At 39.4% G+C, this 24,970-nt stretch overlaps 1 protein-coding gene and 1 long non-coding RNA gene across 4 annotated transcripts in view; one reads left to right on the plus strand and one right to left on the minus strand.

Moving 5' to 3' along the window:
• LOC112532493 lies at positions 1 to 7,616 on the plus strand. Of its 2 annotated transcripts, none has more exons than XR_006939370.1 (2): positions 1 to 90; positions 7,074 to 7,616. It is a non-coding gene; the product is annotated as an uncharacterized LOC112532493 (long non-coding RNA). The 2 variants fall into 2 exon arrangements; XR_005860474.2 differs by lacking the exon at positions 7,074 to 7,616 and adding an exon at positions 3,805 to 4,272.
• EHD4 (EH domain containing 4) overlaps positions 7,276 to 24,970 on the minus strand; it is a 23,694-nt gene continuing 5,999 nt past the window's right edge. For both annotated transcript variants that reach the window (XM_015287117.4, XM_046942108.1), the window contains exons 2-6: positions 24,054 to 24,230; positions 21,492 to 21,589; positions 16,419 to 16,831; positions 14,106 to 14,270; positions 7,276 to 11,749 (exon numbers count right to left, since the gene is read on the minus strand). In XM_015287117.4, coding sequence (XP_015142603.2) covers positions 11,213 to 11,749; positions 14,106 to 14,270; positions 16,419 to 16,831; positions 21,492 to 21,589; positions 24,054 to 24,230 — 1,390 coding nt within the window. In that variant the 3' untranslated portion in view covers positions 7,276 to 11,212. The remainder of the gene's footprint in view (positions 11,750 to 14,105; positions 14,271 to 16,418; positions 16,832 to 21,491; positions 21,590 to 24,053; positions 24,231 to 24,970) is intronic.

Genomic DNA, 24,970 nt, shown 5'->3' on the forward strand with positions numbered 1-24,970 from the left:
GGAGGGTTGTTGTTGGGAATCAACACTAGAAAATGGACAGGCATCTGAAATCAGAAGCTGTAAGTGAAAATGTTCCCCCCAGAGAATAAGGTAAGAGAATATCAGGTATAGGTAAGAAAATATAATTATATTACATATAATATAATAATATATAGGTAAGAGAATATAATATATAAAATTTTAATATCAGGTATAGGTAAGATAATATCAGCCTTTTGCCTTCTGATAAGTATAGTTTCGTTAGCATCCAAAATGAGGTGAGGAAACATGGAAGAAGAAATAAACAATCTATTCCCAGTTCAGTACAGATAAAACTCCATCAACAAAATCTTTATCTTCATACTTAACCAAGAGAAATGTCATATATAGTTTCACTTAAGTCAGACTAAAATTGAACACATATGTTGTAGGTATTACTTGAAATATTCACTCCAAATTCCTGGTCTTGTCTTTAGCAACCAATTAATAAAATGTCATTCTTAATAATCATTAAATGGGAACAGAGGCACAGGATAAAAAGAACAGAAATTCATCAGCTGTTTCTGTCTCTTCTATAAGCTTATTGCCGTGTTATAATTCTGCTTCTCTCTTTTCTATCTTGCTTTTAGTTATACCCGTGTTCTACTAAGTAGAATCATAGGCTACTGACAAACCTGGTACAGTTTGGCTGGGTTGTCTATGCTTGAGAAAGTTCTGATCTTCTCTCTTATAAGAGAGTGCAGAGAACCTGTAGATGAATGCCTGTATGTAGGTATTTCTCCCTGTTGCAAGTTAATTTTTATCTAATGAATAAATGTGTGAAACAGTGGCTTTGCTTTTTATGACAAGAGAAGATAATCAGAGATTTGGTACTTCACTAACTCTTGAATACCTAACTCCATTTACTGTATACATATGTACATGTCAGAGTGGTGGACATTCATACAGTGATAACTTTTCCTCAGTTATTCACACCTTATCAAGGTAAGGGAAAAGCTACAACAATATTTTGTGCAGTTTCCTGGAGGGACAGCTGAACAGGGAGAGGCCAAGGGCAACCTAGAACAGTCTGTATTTGTGGTGGCAGTGTGGAAGCATTCACTGTTGAAGCATACAACATTTTCTTAATTACACAAATGGCGTTGCTCCTTCAAAAAGAAACAATAAGCAAAAATCAGCCCTACAGGCTATTTAAGATCCTCTCTTGCTGCCTTTGCAGAGGAGTGGAGCCTTAAGAATGACCTTAGAAAAGAGCAACAGCCTCCACCTTGCTCTGCTTTCAATCTGGAGAAGCTTTCCATGTATGCAGAAGCATTTTCTTCTTTCTCAAAAGGAAATGCTCTGATGTGGGATTCACTTCTGCAAAGCAGCAGCCACATAAGATGCGTTTGTTTTTTTTTCAGCACCCTTTCCTACCTGCCTTGATCTTGTTCTGCTCAAGCCAGAAGTAGAGACTGTGGAGATCGAGCAGATCTCATACCCAAACATCCTGGCTTGCAGCTCCATGCTATTCTGTCCCCACCCCCACCACAGCACTCTCCCACTCCTGGCAACACTGTGCAAAACAAAGAGGGACGTGAAACTTCCTTTTGACCCATCTGATATTTCATTTGCTTTTTAAAGTATAGTTTTCCTCTCACCCTACAAACAACATGCACACAGGATAAATGTTTGAATCCCCATTGCAAAGAGTATTAAAAAAAAACCCATCATAGAGTACTGAGGTGCAGCTTATTTCTTCCCTTTCTGCCTCTGCCCCAAGGGCTGTTTGCCATAAGGTCTAACAGATGGACAGCAGACACCCTGGCCTGCAGAAGTCTTTCTGGCCCTGTTCTTCAAGCAGCAGTGCTGACTTTGAACCACCACTGCCCTCGCCCACCGCGATGGAGGATTTTGCCAGAACCAGGGCCACTGGGAAACACATTAGCAAAGATGAGTGCAGATGCCATCATAGGAGGTGTCCCTAGACATGTGACCATTCGCTACTGTGACTAAGTAAGACCCTAATACCAGGCTCTGAGCTGCAAAGTCAGTTTGGACTGGTAAAAGCCAAATGGTTGTACTTGTGCCACAGAGGACTGAGCTTGTGCTATTGGCTGAGATGAAAGGTTTGGCACAGCCTACCACCCTCCATACCATCAGGTATATTTTGTGTATGTATCCCTGAGGGTATATGTAAAAAAAAAACCACACTTCACTAAGGAGAAGGTTCCTCAAATCTCAAAGAAAATAAATGCAAACACCTTCAAGACAGCTCAGCCCTCTGCCCAGCACAGAACCTCAAGCGATGTTGCTTCCATGTGTAAAAATCTCCACACATCAAACATCTGGGCCTTGACTGTGAAGCCGGAAGCTGGGCCACTAAGTGCAAGCAGGAGCCAGCAGCCTGCAGGCTGCCCTCCCTTCACCAGGGCACACATATGGGATGGGTCCGCAGTTTCTTATCCCTGCTACCACACTGTTGATGTGTCTTTTTACCCTAGTTTCATGTAATCCAGGCATGCCCAACACACAGCCCACATGTGGCCTGGCACAGCCTGTCCTGTGGCTGCCCCCTGCCCGGTGCCATCATGGCGGTGGCTCTGCCCCACCAAGTGGCCCAGCCCGGCCCTGGGCCTGCACGCAGCATTCAAAAACAACCACACATCTGTGTCCTATTGACACTATTTTAACTGAAACCAGGTCACAGGGAGGGTGCAGTGCAGTGCTAACTCAAGTTATGGCCAATAACGTTGGCTAAAAATTTCAGTCCTGCGAACAGTGAAAAATATGCAGCCGTGCTTTCCATTTTGATAAAGGAATTTGAAAATAGATTTCAAGATAATTGAAAATATCGTCAATTTTTTGGTGTATCTGCAACTCCTTTTTCAGTCAGCATAAATGCATTACTTGTGAATTTTCAAATGGAACGTATAGAATTGCAGTCAGATAAAATACTCAAAGAAAATTGATCATGTCTCTTTACCAGACTTCTCTAAGCCCTATCTGACCCTTACTTCACAATCATACATTATTCATGTGATCACTTTTTGGCAGTACACACATTTATGAACAACTACTTTCAAGAATGAAACAAAAGAAGAGTAAAATTTCATCAAAAATCTCTGACAAACACCTTGAGAACTCACTAGGAATTGCATCCCACTAGCTCTATGGTTTTGCTGCTTTCTACTGTTTTAATAATAAATACATATTTTGTTTTTTATCGACTTTAACTATATTGTATACTTTATATCTGCCCCAAGACAATTCCTCTTCACTAACTGTGGCCCAGGCAAGCAAAAAAGTTGGACAGCCATGATATATATCTACTTCTGAAGGATCGTCAGGAGTAGGCATTTGCAGCATAGGTGGAAAGAGAAGCACAGTCCTCACCCTTCTCCTGTCCACCAGAGCCTCACCAGCTGCCTAGCATGCCTTTGGCATATGGCCACCCAAGAGGCTTGGAGGTAGCCCAGAAAAGCTTCAGCCCACAGCTGAAATCTGGCCATGCTGAGGCAGCGTAGACACAGGTAGTATGCACTGTGACCCCAGAGTATTTCCTGAGTATATTTTGGGTTATGGCTATTCTCAAACCTCAGTGTGACACAGAAGAGCTATTTTTTGACCACCAGGAATGCCAGAGGAAGCAAGTACTGCAAGAAACTACTTACTCATTTGGGATAGTAAGGCTGAGAAACGGATAGGGAGACAGTCAAAAGCAGCTTAGGAAAGGTGTGGGGACTTCCAGCAATCAATCTAAACAGCTTCCCTGTTTTTATAGGCCTCCCAGCTGAACTTTGTCCCTAAACAGCCAAATATTGCTCCTGTATTCCCTCCCCACAGGCCTCCAGCTTGCCACTCCCCAGAGAATCCTCCACCATCCCCCACTTACCTGCCTTCCTGTGCTGCTGCCAGCCACCCTGGGGTGCCATCTGCCTGGAGGCAGTGACCCTGCCAATGAACCTCTGGCTCCTCCGACAGCAAGGTTCTAAACCAGCATCCTCAGATGCAGGCTTATTATAAACTTCAGCCTCGTCACACTCTAGTCTAAACTAGAAGCGGCTTTTCTGTTTTGAATAGCTGGCTAGAGGCTACATGACATCAATGGGGAGCAGAATTCAAGCAGAACAGTTGAATTACATCATGCAAAGGAAGTGGGAACCCCTCACTGCATTTGAAAAAGAGGACAGTTTAAAGCAAAATCAGATGGATTTATTTTTCCTGGCATGAATAAGTTCACTCATCTTTCTGAAACACAGAAAATATACGTTTGCTTGTTTAGTCATGAAATAAAAGCATTTTCTCCTTGCAGCTGCTAGTGTTATCTTGAAAATTTCCTTCTGTTTCTGAATCTCAAACAGTTAACATAAGAGCTTCAAAGGCTTTGTGGGACGAGCACATGGGACAGACGACTTTAACCCTCTTTTCATCTCATACAAACATAGATAAAGGGTTTCAAGTGACAGAATGCACTTCATAGTTTGAACATCATACTGAAAATGGTCTTAGAAATCTCTGTGTTGGTAATCTCAGATCTGAATGGTGCATTTTTATCCTTCTGGTTCAGGTTTTTCCAATTGTTACTCACTGTTACTCTGGAAGATGACTGTCAGATGAAGGGCAAAAATTCTTCTCCTTGGCAGCTCTATTTTAGGGGGCTATTTATACATTGGAGCGATAAAGCATTTAACCTTGTTTATCAATAAAACAAAACAGTGAGATTTCTACGCAGATCAGTGCTCTCCAGTCCTTGTGTCAGAGTACTGCATCCTACTCACAGGGATGCCATACATCACAGTGCACTCTCAGGTTTTGGTCCTCCATTGCCCCAGACAGCCTATTACAATTGCAGCTCCCTCCCAGCCTACACATACCTGTTCCAGAGTGAAAGTCACCCAGTCAGGCTGAACAAATGAACATAAGCAAAGATATGAACTGTTTATATAATTCTATATTTTTAACTGTGCAAATTTTACCAGACAAGAGATAAAACAGGGTAGTGCAAAATAAAGAATAATTGCATTTGTTGTCCATTGTAGGCTGAAATTGGGAAGTCCAGAACTTACCAGTTACAGTTACGTTGCTGTTTATTTTCCTTTTTTTTTTTTTCTTTTTCTTTTTTTCTGCCTAGACACGGAATGAACCCACTTTGGGGGGGGGGAGGAGAATAATCTGTACGAGGAAATCAGTAAGCATCAGGAGTGTCTTTCAACAGTTCCTTGGTTAAAATATTTAACAAAAATAATAATCACAGAATCTCATAGTGCATCTGAAATATATTATCTGGTGATAGAAAGGTACTATCCAATGCTTCTGTGTCATAACAGTTTGTGTAGCTAGTTCATTTATTTCCAGCACTGCAAAATCAGTTGCTTTTGCTACAGTGGAATCTTCAGAGCTCCAGACTGAAGTGGCAGATAAGATGCTTAGCTAGCAACACCTTGGAAAGAATAAGACGAGCTCCACCTCAAAGAAAAGAATAGACAGGATAACTAGTTAGACCTGGCATTACACGGTTTCTAGTATTTGTGGGACCAGACAGAAAGTAACTGAGCGTTCACATTCCATCACCAGGTAAAAATCTGGGGTAGTATGCAGTCTTGGGCTCATCTTCCTTTCCCCACATCTCAGAATATTATGATTTCCATGGGAAATGGTGTTTTTCCCTTAGAAAGCTAAATAAAACTGACAAACACATGCATCTCTTCCTGGTTGCGTTTTCGTCGTTGCAGGTGTTTGCTGGGTTTGGGCACTTATTTCCAGATGCTCATTGTCATGAATCCTGAGCAAAGGAACAGCTTTTTCCAGAACAAATATGTTTGCCCACCTGTATAAGCAGGGCAAAGCAAAGCACACATCTCTATTTCCTAGGATTTACTGCATAAGTCAAGCAGCTTAGCTCACAGGTCAAGATTTCTAGAAGGTTACCTGGGTTCGTAGTTGTTACTTGTTGCAGCGTAAGAGCATCCTTGCTCTAGCCTTGGAGGAGAGAAACTCAGAATAGCATCTATGCCGAAGCACTTAACAAATACACTAAAAGTAGGAGCTAAAACAAACAAAAAAAGTTTGGAGAAATTAAATAGTACAGTAGGCAGGAAGAAATATTTGACACCTAAAGGGTGCCAAATATTAGAACTATCATCTTCTGAAAAAGTTACCATTAAACTGATGATAGCATAGATGCCCACTTTTCTTATTGCCCACTTTTAGCATAGATGTCCACTTTTCCTAGTGAGTGTGGAGAATAGAGGAGAATATCTAAACTTGAAGTGTGCTGTATATTTTACAATTTGAAATATCTTGTATGTGAACTATGAAAAACACCATACTGGCCCCATTCCCCCCAAAAAACAAACTGAAAGAAACCATCTCCAAACCCCATTAGAGATCATCTCCTCCAAACTATTTCTGTCTTTCAAAAAGGAACAGCTAAAACAAACCACCTCAAGTGAACAACACTGTAACCTCAAGGACTACACAATATACTGTTTGCACATGAAACATTCTTCCATGTGACATATGGCGTGATCACCACAAGCGTAACAGCACAGCTTGCCAATGCTAATATTGCCACCCACAAAACCCTTTAACTTTGCAGCAACTTAGATTTGATATGAATAGGAGCAGTAGCTGAACCATAGTATCCTGGTGGCATAGATCTCATCATTGGAGATGCTTCAAATCAATTATACATACGTAGGTAGAAGGAGAGAGGAAGGTGGAATTTATTTAAGCACAACACTGATGTTCTATTGATATAATTAGCTAAATAAATAAGCAGTAGGTAGCACAGCATAGAAAATGTCCTTGAATTTTTTTTGGAAGAATGTATTAACAAATACTTTTGCTTCACTAGCATTCATTCTATTGTTATTTTTCAAGGTGAGTACCCCACTTAAATCAAAAGAAACACCTTTCCTATCTCAGGTTTTAAGTTTTCAATCTGCACAGGAAGTTACCTCTATGTTGATTAATCCTCCAACCTTGGACTTTAAGAAAACTCCATGCTTAGACACTGAGAAACTTCGAAATTATATTCTGCTATAAAAAGCTGATTAGTGATATGTGCTGGAATGTTATTTTTTTCTTCTTCCCTGTAAATATAAATTTAGATTCTGGAATCAAGCCGTGATGTAGACAGCATTTTCAGCAACAAGTTCAAGGATGCAGAAGAGGAATAATCACAACCTATTGTGGATACATAAACTGAGGTGAAATACAGCTTGCCAAATAGCTACTATGCCTATGAGCCTTAAGTAGGAGGATACAAAAAAATCTGGTTACCTTTCAGAAAGAAAAATACAAGCAAAAATGTCAGGTAGTTCAGTATTAGTTTATTAAATCAGCATTCTTTATCCTCACTTCCTAAAAATGATTACAAAGCATATTAAAATATATTACAATATCTGCAAGGAATTTATTGTATAATAAAAGTGCAATAACAATGAACTTTGTTTGCCTAGCTGGACAAAGTGAAACACTCTGCACAGATCAAACTCCCTCAAAAATAAATGAGTGCCTTTGAAGGGAAAACACAGTATCTAACAAATATATTAGAAAAGGTACGCACGTGAAGTAGAAAAAGTTCATGTTCATTTTCTCCATGTCAAGCTATACATACCTAACATACTTCAAATTCTTTGCTTGAAGTCCAACAATACAAAGAGCCACCAAACAGTGCACACTGTGAATGGAAGGAAGTGAGAAGAAAGAGGGTACATTTCAAGTACTGTAGATAAACGATGTTTCAAGTCAGGGACCAGATAATGCTGCTTTTATACCAGGTTCTACACCACTCCTAACTAACAACTGGGACTTTATCCCAATCCAAAGATCTTTGCAAGTTCATCATTTTCAACCTTTCACAGTTTTAATAGGCTTTTGCTGTCCTGTAGTGTAGTTTTGAACAGTTATTCCACATTTTCTCTTCCAATCTACAACAAAAAATCTAACTGATTTCTGTGTGAACAGAATCATGGTTGGGAATTACAACTGTAGCAGAACAGTTGGAGATCTAAAAGCAGCAGTCTCTACTTTGGCTTACAGCAGCAGGCTACACCAATAAGCACTGATTTCACAGGATGAATTGTTGGCAGTTTTGAATGATCTCACAGACAATGTAATCAAAATTCTAAGCATAAAATGACCCACAAATCCAGGACCTTGTTATTAGTCTCTACTCAAGAAAGAACATCATCAACCAAACAACAAAAGAGATCTAATATTGATGTTCCCAATAACTACCTAGAGCACAGTTTCATGAGAAGGTAATCATGCTCCCTTCCCTCCTTCTCATACTCCACACACTGGCTCACTAACTCAGCAGAGCACTATCCAGATTATGTCCCCTGAGCAACAGCACCTTACAAGATTGGTTTAGCTGTGCAAGAAATTGCAGTTTAAAGTCCAAGGGAAATGTACTTGAATTTCCATCAACTGAGTATGACCTCTGTTAAGACACCAGTGCATGGCGCCACAGATCTGCATATATATTTATGTGCATTGCATTGCATGCTTTTACTCCTTCAGATCAACAGAGCAAATCCACCTCTTCTACCATATATGCTTCATGCATTCCCCTTCCCCTCCAAGTCATGCAGGAAAAGAGCAAACCATTTCAACCGTATCTAAGCAAAGTATTATAACCTATCAAAATGACACATTGCAATTTGTCTCCTCTAGTCCAAATTAGCACATTCTCATGGAATCTGAAGAAAAGGCTGTGTTCTCTATTTTACTACCAATAAAACTAGAAGAAATAAATAAATCACTAAGAAACTATTCTGCCCCTCTCTCTTCACTGCAGGAGGATATTTCTACTGGCATGGGATCACACAGCTCCAATGCATTTATTGTATCACCCCTAGAAGCTCTATGTGGTGCGAATTCAAACACAGGTCCACCCTGGAATCCTGTACAGCAGAAGAGCAAGTTAAGACACAGTTGGAAGATCAACTTCCCAGATCCCTTCAGCTTAGCACACTCTACAGTGGTCACAATATGCGAGCTTTCTTTCTCTTGGTAACTGCCCTTGCAATGCTGGTCTGGTTGACCATTATTGCACAAATCTGTCACTGACTGCAGACACTACACACATCACTACTGGTGCAGCCTGACTTTTAACGCCTTTGCAATATCTATATTATACCTTTTATTCAATAAAAAATAAATTACATAGAAAATGGGTTACTCTGCAGAAATACAGTAGGTTCACAGTTAAGTTTCACAGCTCTATGGAAGAGAACAGAGATACACAAAGGTTATTTTGGCTCCTAACATGGGTCTAACAGACATAAAGATGGTGTAATTGAACGATAAGAGAACAAAACTAAGACAAATGAAACAGAGCAAGTCCACAAGAATGATCAACTATGCCAGGATATCTTTGACACAGGCCTGGATGCCTGGCAAAGTAAAGGTGATTTTCCATGACTACTTAAAATAGCTTTATTTTTTTCACATGGTAGAGCCATCACAAATTTCATGGTAGTTTTGCATCAGAATAGAAAAGATGCAGGAAGATAAGAGGCCTGGAAAGATTCAAAGTATGAAACCTGACTGACAACCTACAAAAGTATGATTTAAAGAAAAAGCTGAGGCTTTTCTTAAATCACCTACAAATCTGACTGAAGTCTTAACTTGGACACAACACCCTAACAATTTTCCACCCCAATACTGCTGCAAGGACGCTAAAAGACTTTTTGGCTTGTTCTATCTCAGAAGGCACTATTGCTAACCCTTACTGAGACTCAAAGAAAAAGTGCTTGAAGTTACAGTACCTTTGATATGCAGGGCATTTCATACTACAGATGGTGGAGTACAAGTTAGTTCTTGCTCCCAGTCATAGACCTAACCTGACTGCAAAGTGTGACTTCAAGAAAGAGCTGGCCCTCCCCAAAAGACTAAAGTTCACAGGGCCAAAAATTTAACTTCTTCTAAGGTACTGATAGAAAAATCAGTACGTTCAACATTTTGATTGTGTTGTTAGAAAAATGAATGTTTACTAAGCATCTATTCCTTTTGTGGATTGTTTCCAATAAAGGAATAATATTTGGAGGGGCCAGTCTAGAGCTTTATTTCAATCGATGTAAAGATCCCTGTTAGTGGCTCCATCTCTCACATCTGCCACCATATCAATCCAGTCCCTCTTTGGTGGCTGTCAGCTATACGTTGGCAAAAGATAAAGACAAAAACTTCCCTAAAAAATGAAAAAGTATATAAAATAATATATACAGATACCTGTATAATTACCTGCAAATAGGAATTAAATACCCATGAAAATCTTCTGCGACAATTCAAGGTACTTTGAAGATGCTCACTTTGAACAATACACCTTTTCTTTTTGAACAGAATCTGAGGCTTTATTTCAATGAAAACCAGTTTATGTTTTTTTAAACTTATGAAAGCATTTTGCTCTCACTTTGAAACATTCAGGAATTTGTCTGCAGTACAGCAAAACTGAAACCTCAAAAGAAACTCTGAAGCCAAAGAAGAAAGGAGATTCTGTTCTTTCAACAATAATACTGAGTATATAGTGCTGTACAAATCTGAAGAAGCAGATATTTAGATAAGACACAGTGATGACAGATTGAAATATATTTTGTACTTTATAGCTCTAAGTACTGAAGTTTTAAAACCAGTTTGCTCATAAACAAGTCTGGTCATATTCTGAGCACTTCTTAAAAGACTCCTGCCACAACTCCTCCTTTTCTGTACTCCCAATTCAAATAAGAAATAATGAAAACAAAAATTAGAATTCCTTTTCATGTCTGCCTTTCTTAAAATGTAGGGATGCTAACAATCACTTAACACCTGAAGTATGCTTTTAGTGTAGAAAATGTTCTTTGCATGGGCAGGTATCTGTAACATTTAGAGCTTCCTTGCAATAACTAAAATATATAGTTTGGGGAAACTTGTGGTTGCTTAAGTGTTTACATTTGGTGAAGGTCAGCTATTCAATAAATGGGATTTTTTTTTCACTGCTTTATGGTTGTAGAGGCAGCAAGATATAGAAGCAACATCGCCTTACCATCACACATTATGATAGATTTATACAAGGCACTTGTGGATAAGCGTTTCTCAGTGACGGTCAGCAGGGACTACTACACAAACGTTTCCCTGCTTCTGATTTCAGTAACATGCGTGAAATGTGTTGTGAGGGTTTAAATATCAAAGCCTAATTTAAAATGTTGGTAGTTTCAAAACATTTGTTGAAATATATCCAAAATCCTCATCCTTCCCATAGTATTTTTCACTCTGCTGTCTGCAATGGTTTCCTGTGAGATGGTGGCACGAGGTGGGGAGGTAGCGTGCCAGGCAGTTCATATCCATCCAGTTTAATCTTGATGAGATGTTTTGCTAATGCAAACTCCTCCTCATCCAACATTCCATCACCATCACAGTCTGCAAGTTTCCAGATCTTACCCAAAACACTGTTGGGCAGTTTGGAAGTCACCATCTCTTTCTTTGCATTGATCCCAGATATTTTGCCATTGATTGGTGATAGAGTATAGAAAATCTCATCATAAGCAGGCTTATCTTTGGCAACAACCCACTCATCTTCATCAGCTCCTTCCTTTGCACCTTCTCCATATCCCTGGCCAAAAGGTCCTGCCATGGTGCCATCAAATGCCCCACCATGTACCATCTCTGTGGGCATATTGCTCTCTTCCTGGGTGATCAGGTTCATCAGGGAGGCAATCTTGTTGGCCAACATGTTATCCACAGCTTCAATTAGCTTTGGTTTCAAAGAGTGAAATTTAGTGAAATCACACATCTCCAACTGCTCCTGTCAAAAGACATAAAAAAGGTTTTGGTGACAGTAGTTAGAAATGCTTCCAATACAATGAAAATGATAGAGAATGGATTCCAAATGAAAATAACCTGTAACCATTTGAAATAGATCCCATAAGAGAAAACAGAATTTGTCTTGAAGGAGAAGCAAAACAATCACTACGTATCACAAATGTAATACATTAATCAAATATACTGAGAATTTTGCAAAAGTATAAGAGTTCCTCCATGAAATTACATTTACAACCTGATTTTTTAAAATGGCAATGCTTAAGAACAGAGCAGTTGACAATGTTACCTAACAACTTTCCATTTGATGATTTTCTTCCCTACTTGCATACTTCCGAGGGAGTATGCAAGTAGGGCTTTAATCCTGCTAGCCCTTCTGCAAGTGCTTAAGGTTAAAAATAAATCCAGGAGTTTGCAAGACTGCTCTGATTTTATAGATTAAACTTCTTATCTGTGGGTAAGTCATGAAGCAATATCCTTTATCAATAAAGAAAAACTGAGTTGGGTTAAGAGCAGCAGTGTTTTTTAAAGTGCTGCCATAAGTCATTTGGTCCCTGCTGAGTTTCCATCTTCTACATAAACTCCTACTAACCTCAGTGATATTTTTAACTAGGTAAGGTGCCCTATTTCAACACAAGTCCAAGCAAGTCCTATGTCAGACCACAGAAAAATTAAAAAATACATTTTTGTTATTCTACATGCAAAAGGCTAGCCAGGAAAGGAGAGGTACAGTGGAAACACACACACACACACACAGAAAAAACCCCAATTCTAAAAAAACGTAACCAAACCGGAAAGGCATTAAACTGCTTAAACAGATGATGTTAAAGCTACTCCTCTACATATCTGAACTGTAATAAACCAAGAAACCTGAAGCATAGAGAAGTTACTTTACCTGTGCACAAATAACTTCGGATTTCTGAAAGGAAAAATTTCCAACCAACAATAATCAGGTTGAAATCAGATGAAATTTGCGCACAATCAGGTGAATATTTATGCACAATCACCTGACTTGCTGCAACTGAGCAGGTTAGATTTATGATGTACAATACACCTTAAAAAGCAAAGGTCAAATCTGCTATCTATTTTCTCACGATTTTGTTCCTAGGTACAGAAGTGGTCTCTCATGTATGCATTTGCTGCCATCTGCTGCTGATGTCTAGTGATGTGCACCATTAGTTTGATAAAATTGCGTGCAAATTGTTTCAGTACCCCAAATGAGAAGTGATAACTCTCATTTCCTATCATGAACAAAAGTGGCAAAGGGAAGAAAAGAAAAACTCAACTTGTCCCTTGCAAAACCCCCTTTAAAACCTAACATCATTAAGTCCTTTCTCAGCAATCTTGCCTGTGAAAATCTTGTGCTAAATCTACACGTTCCTGTCTGACACAAGCAATTGATTCCTAAGTTAAATCTTTTAATTCATAAAAGAAACTTGTGCATCGCTATACACAGATTAAAATAGTCATCACTATTTATGATTACTAGTTTAAATATCCTACATAAATTGGGTGTTTTATATAAATGTCCATCTGAAAAACATTCTCCATCACAGCTGTGACTAACTCCTCATCTCAAGTTCATCAGCTTGGAGGATTAGTTATCTTCTAATTCAAACATCATATAAGAGGCCAATGATCTGAGATCAAAAGATTAAGAACTAAGGTTTGGATAATAAATGGAAAAGCACTGACAACACAACAGCTGTCCTTCTCTACAGGAAGTGCCCAAAAGTCTATAGAGAGTTAAAGAAAAAAAGAAAAGAAGACATTTAAAAATTAACAATATAAATATAAATTAAGAACTTCGATCTTTCTTCTTCACATAATACAATCTCGAAAGGACAGGAAAAAAAAACAACTGAAAGCTTTTAAGGAGCACTTTTCACATAATACAATGCCTTTGTTACTCACTGGCAAACAGTACTAGAGAGCAAGAACAGAGGAAGGCAAACATGAATAATGTGTGAGTACAGCTATCTTCACCTATTCAAATATCTGCTAGCAATACAAAGCAGTATAAATACCCATATTTACGACACTAATTTTATTTGCAGCATCTTCAGAAATGTTCAGTATTTTCTGCCACAAGAGATCATATATTGACTAAAAGCCAGAAGTTCTGATTCCTTAAGGCAATTTCTACAGTCTTCTATCAGTGAATGGACACGTTAAGGAAATTATCAGTCATTTTCATTTTGTGCTGCTTCCATGTCATGCTAACACAAGTGACTGATTGTCACTTCTGCTTGCCTGAAGGCTCCAATCTATCATGCTGAGACACTCTGTCCTATCTTTTCAAATTCGGCGATCTTGTTGGAAAATTAATATGATCATTTTACCTGCATTTTCCTGACTTCAGGGAAGTCCCCTGCTGAGATGTGATATTCTCTTTGCAGCTGGCTATAGATCTCTGGTAACCTGCTGATCAGCTCCTTCTTCTTGTTCTCTTTTCCAAACATAGTGGGCATTTCTTTTTTCAGATAGCTGATGATATAAGCATGTACCTAAGAAGAAGCAAAGTTGAAATCAATACTACTACTTATCTAAGCTTTACAACATTAGTGTTCTTCACCCAGGTCACAAAAGTACACATAAAGAATATATTCCCCAAGATACCTCAAGGACAACATTATCAACAGTTGTTTGTGGAACCTCACAATTACAGAAAGAGGTGTCAAATAGATATTGCTGCTTTCAGCAGTCCTTTTAAGGGAAAAATTAAATCATCTGCATTTCAAAATACAGATGTACACTTGGGGAAAAGAAAACTGAGTGCAGTTTAAGAAGGAGCACTGCACAGCATTTTATCTGTACAGAGACATCATTCTGACACTACATTCATGGATTGTACAGACAGCACCAGCTGGATAGTCCATCCATGTCAGTAGTGGAGAGCTATAACACTATTTACTTGTCTTGCCAATTATTGTGAGAAGCAATTGGTAATGGCTGAGTAATCCCAGTATGTTAAGCGGCCAGCCTATTTAATTGAAGTGACAACGTGTTCCTACCTATTTACTCAGAAAAAAGTGAGCAAATACAGTCTATATTTATGTAGCCACAAAAGGATGACAGATCAGTCAGTATGCTACAGTAACAGCATGCCTTGGTTGCCTTGCAAAGTGTCAGGGAGAAAAGTAAAGCCATTCTATAAGGCATTAATTTAGGATAACAAGTCCTAAACTACGTGGATACTTGCAGAACTCTTTGAGTTTCTGATCTGCTGGGATCAAGATAAACCAGCATCCATCCCATACACTGATCCTCCATCCACCCTTCCCAAGCCATACATCTCTTCCCTTGCCACTCCTCCATCACCGTTCACCAACAAAAAGATCTGTGTGGTCAGGCAGTGAGCAATATGGTCCAGGACAATACTGGGGGAAGACAGACTACTACCAAAAAGCAGCAGTAGAAAAACATGAGGATGCCTATATGGAAACGAGTGTAATTAACACCTACCAAAAACACAACAGAATATGTCTTACAGTATTCTGTATAAACCTTACACATAACTTTTGCAGGGAAAGTATGGTTCCATTCTTTTACTACATTCATTTAGAACCTTACTGGAAAAAAATATATATATTTGCTTATAAAATGGTGTAACCAGTTTTTCTTTGCGTGTCTTAAATTCCTGAAGTCATATTTGTCTTAACAAAACAACACCTATGCAAAAATAGATCATACAGATTGTATGCATTCAACACCACTTCCTATCTAAAAGGAATTCATGTATTCTAATTGCAGACATACTCAGATTTCTACAGAAAAGGAAAACAAAGCAGCATCAAGAAGTAGCAGCTTTTGCACAAAACCATGGCATTTTTTAATAGAGGAAATGTGAATACTCCCTACAATGACAGAATCGATTAAACAGGGATATTTCCAAGACAGTTTATAAATAATCTTAAGCAATATTATGGCTTTTATGTTTAAAATACTTTGCTGTTTTTTCTTTGTTTTCTTTGTTTGTTTTTTAATGAGTATTACATCTATACTTGACACGCACTAACAGTTTTGCTTGTGTGTGCTAATAGGCACATATGTTTCTTAGAGATAAGAAGAATTCTCATCAGAACGGGAAAGTGAGTCACAGTACTTAAAAGTCTAATACCCAAGTTTGATGGCAAGTTAACAGTTTGCTTTTTTTTGGGTTACTGAATGTGTTTAAGAAGGGCTTAAGAACAGAGTGGTATAGAAATAGAACAAAAATAGTATGCAATGCTGTAAAGATGTTTGAATCAATAATTAAATAATTTAAATAATTAAAGTTCAGAGCAGAAAGCAGAAAGATGACACTGGAAGAATTACATTGCTGCTGTCCTGCAGATATATAGCTTATTCTCCTTCCTGAGCTATCTGATATGCGCGCCCCATAAGCACCGTGTTTTGTATTCACCTTTACCCATTTCTATTTTATGTTACATAGAAATGCCTAGGAATGATCTGATTGTAACAATCAACTCTTAAGTTAGGGAGGCTTCCCAGTACAAGTCTTTATTTCCTCCTATTTGCCTCTGCATCTTCTTTCTTGAAAAACAGACCATTCAATCAATTTACTGATTCTCTACTGGGTAGAGAAAAGACTAGGAAGGATGAGAAAGGACGTACTGAAAAAAATCCTCAGTTAATTTAGCTAGCATCTTTACCTTTGCCAGTCTTGCTCTCTTAATGAGATCATTGAGCTTTCGCACAGCAGCCTTCTGAGGGAGACTCTGGATATCCTGGAAAAGGTCCTGTGCCTCTGCTTCAAAGAGCCTTCGATTCTCTGTGTTTCGGAGAGGTTGAGCCCAGAAGGAGCCGATGTAGACCCGCAGCACCTCTGGAGTGTTGATCACCTTTCCCAGGGACCACATGAGTGCACCGTAGACCCTCATCAGCTGCTGTGTGTCCACCTGGTCAGCCTTATTAAGCACGACCCTAATCTTGTCATCCTGGCCCCGGAATGCCTTTATAGCCTCTGAAAACTCATCAGATATATCCAGCTTATGGGCATCAAAAAGGAGGATGATACGGTCGACCCTCTCAGCAAACCACTGGAGGACTTGGCAGAAGTCATAGCCTGAGGAAAGAAAACACTATTACAGTTTTCCTGCTTAGAGGAGAATGTAGGGTGGGAGTGTAGAATAAGGGGATCATAGCATCTCCCTGGAGAAAAAGAGGAGGTGGGACAACTGGAAAAGAATGGACAGTCAGGTCAAAACAACTGTATCCTACATTTCCTTAGATAGGTTTCACTATTACCACCTTCTGTTAATATTGCTGCCCTTGATTTTCCTCAGCCTTGCCATCCATCATCCACGCTACAACCTTTCATGCTGCTGTGAGTTACAAGCTTACACTCACATTTGCATCTTTCCAGAGGTTTTGATTTCAGCATGGAGAGTGAGCTGAGCATCTTCGTGGGGCTCTTATCACAGGATCTCCTCTCACTGTTAATGCCAGCCACTCTGGAGGCACAGTCTATCTGTACTAACAAGTGTAAATGCAGCAGTTCAGTCTAAGTCACCAATCAAAAATTTTTGCATTTAAAAAGTATTTCCAAGCTCCTACCTCTTTGCATTGCAGCACTTGCTGTTACTTCTGCCACAGCAAACTCTGAAATCCAACTTACAAGTGATGTGCTGATGGCTTTAGGGATGTGACAGGTTACAGAACACAAATAAGCGGTGACTTTTTGATCATTTGAAACTGACTTTTTGATGTTTTGAAGGAAAGACTGCTTGTAGAACCTGTCAGAATGCTTTTGTAAACACTAATGTGTGGATTAAGCTACCATCTAACAGCATTCAGGAACTCTTTTCTTTGGAAGTGACACATTCTATCTGCTCTCACCACAAATGATGTGGCACTGGGCTGGGTATGCACGTGACTCATCATGTTTGAGTAAGGAGCAGCAAACTCTGACCAGGAACTGATATTCCAGCCCAACTCTTCCTCTCAGAAAGAAGTGGAGATGCTTCTCAGCCTTTTGCTGCTCTACTGTTGCCACTTCTTCAAAAGTTTGTCCCCAAGACCACCGTCAACTACTATATCCAGACCAAGGGTGTCTCAGGAGTTACATCTGCTTGCAAGTGAATATTAAAAAGCCACAAGTCACCCTCATACCCAACTAAGGGACGGAGGAGAGCAGCAGCCCATGAGCAGCACTGCAGAACACTTCAGCTCATCCTGAGCTTCAGTTGGGGTGGAGCCAGTGCCTCCAGCAGAGGCCTCCTGCAGGGGCACCAAGGCCAGGTGTCCATAACAGGCTCAGCAGGGAGACAGAGAACAAAACAGAATCATGTGGATGAGATGAAAAAGCTGGAGAGAGATTGTGCGAGCTGACCAGCTCTGCAAACACTGATGAGAGCAATGAATGTGTACTCTCGTGTATCACTATCCCAGGGCAAAGCACCAACCCTAGGCACAAAAATCACCAACCCCACAGCTATGCCATCATGCAGTACAAGTGGGGTCAATTTGCTGTGCCAGTCAGTAACAAAGATTAAGACAAATTATAGACTTTCTCTTTGGAGACCAAAGTAAATTATTTCCAGATCGCCCTAACACCATCTCCCGAAATTTCTCCAATCCAGAAAACAATCAGGGAGAACCTGATGGGTGGCACCCAACTTCTGTCAACAAGGACAGGCAGAGCATCCAGTCCTTCCACTCCTGGGGCTGGTGTTACTGCAGCAGCAGCACACAGGTAACTCTTGGATGAATGCTGCAATGAAGAGCCTCTGTGTTTGGAGAAAATATCCACTTACTTCATGAAGCTGGGGTAGGCAAAGTGTTGGAGCAATCCCACCAGTGCTCTACAAGTGCCAAAAAAACAAGCCTGCAAACACACAAATTCTGGATCTGGACAGGAACAGCTATTGCCCAAAAAAAGTCTACTGCTCTTTTCTTGTTATGAGGCAGGCATGCACCTAAACATGCCCACTATTTCAAACACCACTCAGTCCCATGCAAAGATGGAATTTTTTTTTGCTAACACTGCTGTTCTGGAGTGAGTTTCCAGTTATGCCAATGAAAACCCGCATTCCTGCTGGCAGCCAGATCCCAAGGATTACAGGGCATCACTGCAGGGAAAGCCTGACACAGTGCTTTGCTACATTCACCACCTTTCCTAATATCCAACTACATTTTCAGAAACAACACAGAACTGAGAAAATTACGAGTATCTAAGAATTCTGATTCTAAAAAAATGCAAGGTAAGCAATGTCCTGCATTTTCTGATGAGCTCTTTCCCCATGCTTCTTTAAACCACTGCCTTAGGTTTTGGTACCAGTTAGGTTTCCAGACAGAAAAAAATGTACGTTTTCTTTTCTGTCACCATGCATTCAATGGCATTTGCAGTAAAATCATCGAGGTGTGGTCTCTGAACACTACAAGAGGAAAAGCCACCACATTTTCTGAGTAATTGCTTTAATCCTGCTGATGACAACCATTCTAGCAGCCATGAATCAAATTCTTCTCCCTTACTCAAAGCAGTTCCTCCCCACACCCTGGCAGCCGTTACTTCATCTTTCTCCTTTCCTTACACTCATTGTTCCTTCCAATTATTGCAGACTGTACCAACATTTGTGTCTGAAATCAGCTTTTGTCCCCAGTGATGCTGCAGAACCTCCTCGCGCGCTCACGGGGCGGCAGCAGCATAGGGACAGCCATTGTCTGATGGGACAATGCCAGCACACATCTGCACATTCTCATCGAGTCACTTACACAGACAGTGAACTGACAGGCAGGAAGCTTTGGGCACATGTTCCTACTGACAACAGGAGCAGGAAAGGTGCATCAGAAAAAAAGATAGCATTGAATACTGTCCCCACTGTACATTTTTGATTCTCCAGAAAGCAATCAGCTCTTTCATCCTTGGCCACTTTGTTAGCTTTCCAGGGCTATAAATATAACAAGCTGGGAAGCAATGCGCTGCCTGTGTTTCTGCAGTCCCTTCACTTTTTTCCTGTATTTTGAAATTAAAAGTTGATATGTGCCTGTTGGTGAAAAGAGTGAAGGTTGAGGTCCTGTAACCTAAGAATGGTTCTTACTCTTTCATCAAGCATGCCAAAACACAACCAGAAAGAAAATAAGCTAAACTTTCTGGGTGCCCCTTCCTTGGAGACACTCAAGGTCAGGCTGGAGGGGCTCTGAGCACACTAATCTAGCTATGGGTGTTCCTGTTCATTGCAGAGGAGTTTGGCTAGGTGGCCTTTAAAGGTCCCTTCCCTTCCAATGATTCTATGATTCCTCCTCTAGAAACTTAACTGAAAAGTTCAGACGTGGATAAGCACCAATTGTGTACAGGATAGAAAGCAACTAATAATAATCTGAGGTGTTATTTCATGTCCCATTCCATTATTAGATTATGAAAAATCTCATTTTATGTATATCCTTTAGAAAATACCATCAACTTTCATTAGCAAGATTCAAGCTTAAAAAATAAAATAAGTTGATGAAAACTATAAAATAACAAAGTAAACCAGCAAAAAATTAAAGCCCTGTAAAATTTTTAAATACAAAAATCTGAAACTGTCAGAAAAGAAATTCTGCTAAAGAATCTCCTGGTGTGTTTAGAGCTTTCCTGGCAAGCTAAGAAATGAGTGCCCGTGTCAAAGTCTGTAACCACCTTCAGTGAAAGGAAACGGCAGCTCCAACAGCAAAGTGCACAAGCTGTCAAAGTGCACAAGCTGTCACCTTATTTCAGTTAGGAACAGAATTCTGTCTGACGGAGGCATATTTAAGGACAACAGAAAATACCCTGTAGAATTGGCTTTTATTTGTATTCCTTGATTTAAGAAGGAAATCTAAACAACTCAAACTTCAAAACGCACTAAACTAGGCTTATTTAGCATATGTTGAAGTCATTCTAGAAGCCATTCAGACAGGCCATGCAGTGCAGCATCATAGGATAAGTCAAGTTTGCATTCCACAAAACCACTAGTATCAGATCTGCATAAGCAATTTGGAAATCATATAAAGGAAACATATCTGACTACAAAATATACACAGGCAAGCACAATGTTGCCTAATTTAAACAGCATGCAATAAGTCCATACAATAGCTCCATAGAGCAACGTGCAGATACACCAGGAATGTTGACTCCCAAACCTCATTTATGGTACAACTATGCTGGCTAAAGCTAAACAGCATCCAGAAGAATCACATTTTTGATTAAAGAATTATCCCAGGTTATGTATTCAAGAAAATCCCTAACACATTGAAAAACATCTTGATGAAATGTGAACTAGTCAAATTAAAACTCTGTTAATAGATAAGAAGGGCTTAAACTTATGACGGAGCACTGCCGAGGTGAAAATCTACTGTATCAAAGGGCAGGCCAATTAGGCCATTAAAACAGTTGATAAGGTACATACCATATTGTTCAGAAATTGACCCTGGAATGAAACACAACCTTGTCCCACATGCCCATCAAGTCTGGTGCTTCCTTGGCAATCCCTGACAGTGTTGAATTTTGTCACTCACTTGCTCACTTTTTCAATGGCTGATCATAACAATGCTTCCATTTTCTGAATATTTCACGTTTACTTCCATACTGTTACAGAAGTGGCAGGAGATACCTGAATGCTGTCAAGCATCACTTCCTCTTAAATTAAGAAGTGGAGAAGAAGGAGGATAAAGAAAACTGGCTTCCAAAGCAGCAAAGCAGAATCAGGATATTAAAGACCACCTTTGGTAGCAAGCGTGCTCAGTTATTTTCAGCTCCTGCAACTCACCCCTGCTTATGCGCTGTTTCTCTCCAGAGAGGATGCCTGGGCTGTCAATGATGCTGATACTCTTCAACACCTGGTTAGGCAACTGAGAACACAGGAACCTGCCAGCAAGGTGGAGAGAAATAAATATTACCAAAGAGCTCTAGCTCAGATATAAATTGTACCTTGAGAACTCTTCTTTATGTATTAGCTTTTAAAAAGACTCAAGCAATATTAAACAAAAAAAAGAAAGGGAAAAGGGGAAAAGGAGAAAAGGGGAAAAAGGGAAAAAGTTTTCGAAGTCCTTAGTGAATCCCTTTACCCCTATATTAGTCACCACACTTTCTAAACTAAACTAAACAAAGAGATGAAAACATGGGCCATTTATGTAACGTTTAGAAAAACCAAAGATCATCACACTGTATAAAACAAACATTTTGCTAGACGGGCAAACATAAGAAATGATGGCTCATGTTCTTTGACTTTTGTCCAAATTCAGAGATTCAAAAGAGAAGACGGAAGAAGATGGAAAGCCATACAGACGATATGCTTAAATTACTGCCCAGTCAGCCCTTACTTGCTCTGGCATTTGTTGAATGGTGACTGCTCCTACCTTACCAACCTCCTGGGATGGCTTTTGAAGAGGACTCTAAATAAATAGCATTTCGCTTGCAAACAGAGCAAAAGCTTCCATACTACCTGAATTGAAAGTTTAAATTACAGGCAATGTGCTTTGAGTTATAATTTCCTATCTATGTGACAGGACACAAATTCAATGGTGGTATTATGAAAAATAAATAACTCACATAGCCTCTGAGAGTTACATCTCCCACAGAATGGGAGAACTTCAGAATGTCTCACATGTAAAACCCAAATTATTCTGATGCTTCTGGGATAACTCGTGATTGGAAAAAAAACTTTACCTCCCTTCATCATGAACTGCTTTTAAGAGATTTGCATAAGAGTTTAATCTTCTTATGGGACAGTGGTTGAAGACTGTACTGACAAGTGCACAGTGTAATCTAGCCTCTGCAAAGCTTGCACTCTACCACAGAAGACAAACTGAACAGTCAAATAAAAAGCTGCCATGAGAAAGCAAAGTAAGAACAGTGGGGGTTACTGAAGATACTATAATGAAGTCTAAGGCATTTTCAACTAAGTAGGAAAGAGAAATGAGGTGCCAGTTTTGAATAACGAGCAATATGATCAGAGCAGCAGACTGAGGGCGGTGCTGGGGAAAGAGGCAACTACATCTCTGCTGCAAAACAAAGACAAAGGAGCTAACACGAATGCCGGGGAAGATAAGGTTGCCTACAGCACTGCAGTATAACAATATCACAGTCACCAAAAGTACGTGAATAATTTAGCTAGATACTATGAATGTGCATCTCTTTAGCCAGTAAATAACCCATGCTTGCATATGATTCACAACCTGACACCATGAGCTAGACTGATGGTTTAGCAAAAAAGAAAAGAAATACCTTTACCTTCAACAAACATGTAGCATTATTACACATCCAGTGTAAATACTTATTTGTGGTGAAAAATACCATTCACAGTATGATTATGTTAGCTGTTTTCATAGGTAGCCTAGTGCACAATGGTGAGAAAGGACAGGACTTAGCTAGTCATCTCACACAAAAGGGCCCCCAAAAACAATACTTAAAATTGGAGCTGACTGCAGCTTCCCACAGCACATATTATCTCTCAGAAAACTGATAGCCAAGCTGACCATAAGTAGCTATAAACTTTCTTCTGTGAATATGCACAGCAAGAGATAAAACTGTACATGATAAACTTTTAACACATATGCCAGTGTTTATCAGCCAAACAGGAAAGATTATTGTTAAGAGAGAACCAATTTAGATTAATTGGCTCACGAAAGTAGACCTCCATGTCAAACCACCATCAAACACAGGAAGAAAACAAGGTGATTACTCACACAATACGGACAAAGTTATTAATAACTTCCAACTGGGAATATTTAGATAGTGAGTTAAGCTACCTATTGCAAAATTCACAGCCCCTGAACAGCTCTGCTTGATTTTGTAAATACACAGCAAGTATCTAGAAGATAATGCTCTCATCCTGGTCTACTGCAATGCATGAAAACCAGCTTCCAGTCATCAAAATTAATCACTTCCTCACAGGTCTTTTTACAGATATCCCTACAATTCACAACTTTTAAGAGTTTCTGAAAAATCTCCAGTGTATGAGACCAGTTTAGAGGAACAAGACAGCAACAAAGGAAGTAGACCTTTCTGCATTTTGGATGGTAGTTTTTAAATAACAGCATTTGTCTATTATCTATTATAAGCACTATAAATATAGTACTAAATAATAGTACTTAGCTATTAGTTTTATTGAGCAGGAGAATTTGGGACCAAACTAATCCTGAGTTCCAGCTGGCACAATGTCTTAAAACCAAAGTCAGCTCTAAGCTAGTGCTCCTATTTGAACATTTATTTCACACTGCTCAAAATGAATACAGCAGAAAAGACTTGGCAAGCAATACTGATGCTTGAAAGTGGAATTAAGTAGAAACTGAGACTTAAAATCAAAAGATATCAAACAACCAGATCTCACCTGTTTAGGAAAGCATTTCCAAACCGGCTGAGCTTACGGAATGGCTTCTTAGGATCAACAACCAGGGCATTTCCTGGAACGCTTCCTTCTGATTCTCCATACATCACAGCAATGAAAGAATCTGTGGTAGGTTCTGGACCGATCCGCATGCCTGGGAAGTCTTGTTCCAGCAGGTATCTAGTGATAGAGAATATAGGAAGTAACAGATTGAATGATTGAGAAATAAGACAAGAGTAAATAACTATAATGCCTTTGAAAATTCCTAAGAATATACAGAATAGAATAATAAACACAGCAGACACAACAGAACCACAGAATTGCATTTTTATCTGCATTTCATAGTTTGTATTAGCTAGGAAAAGTTAAAAAGATCAAATCCCAGTTTTTTTTACAAGTAGGTAAAAAGATAAAGTCAGTCCCTTCACAAAAGCAGAGTGGAAAGTATTCCCTCAGCTGCAGCACCTGAGCCATTCAGATGGATATTTTTTTTTTACCAAAGATTACAGTACTGTAGCTTACACTAATAGACATCACTTTCTTTTGCCCATGTTTTCAGCCCTTACAAGTGTTTCTAGTACAGAAAGGGAGTGGTTTGAAACACAGCACATGACTAGCATCAGCTTGCTGACAGATCTAACCATTCAATGAACTCTGTTGCAACACAGGATTTTTTACTAACTTCAACTCACCTTTCCACAGACAGAGGCCACACAGTTAGGAGAAAATATACCTACTTTTATTTGGGAGTGAGGAAAGGGCTTTTATTCTGGTCTGTATATTAGAAAACTGTTAAATAAGTTAGACCAAAAAACTTCAGGGCTGAAGGTAACAACCATCTTAGAGGCACAAGATCAGGCAATGCTGGATAGAAACCATCTTGCATCCCCTGCAAGCAACCTGCTCAGAGACACAGAATG

Source organism: Gallus gallus, chromosome 5 (assembly GCF_016699485.2).
Source record: "Gallus gallus isolate bGalGal1 chromosome 5, bGalGal1.mat.broiler.GRCg7b, whole genome shotgun sequence".
In the NCBI taxonomy this organism is placed as follows: domain Eukaryota; kingdom Metazoa; phylum Chordata; class Aves; order Galliformes; family Phasianidae; genus Gallus; species Gallus gallus.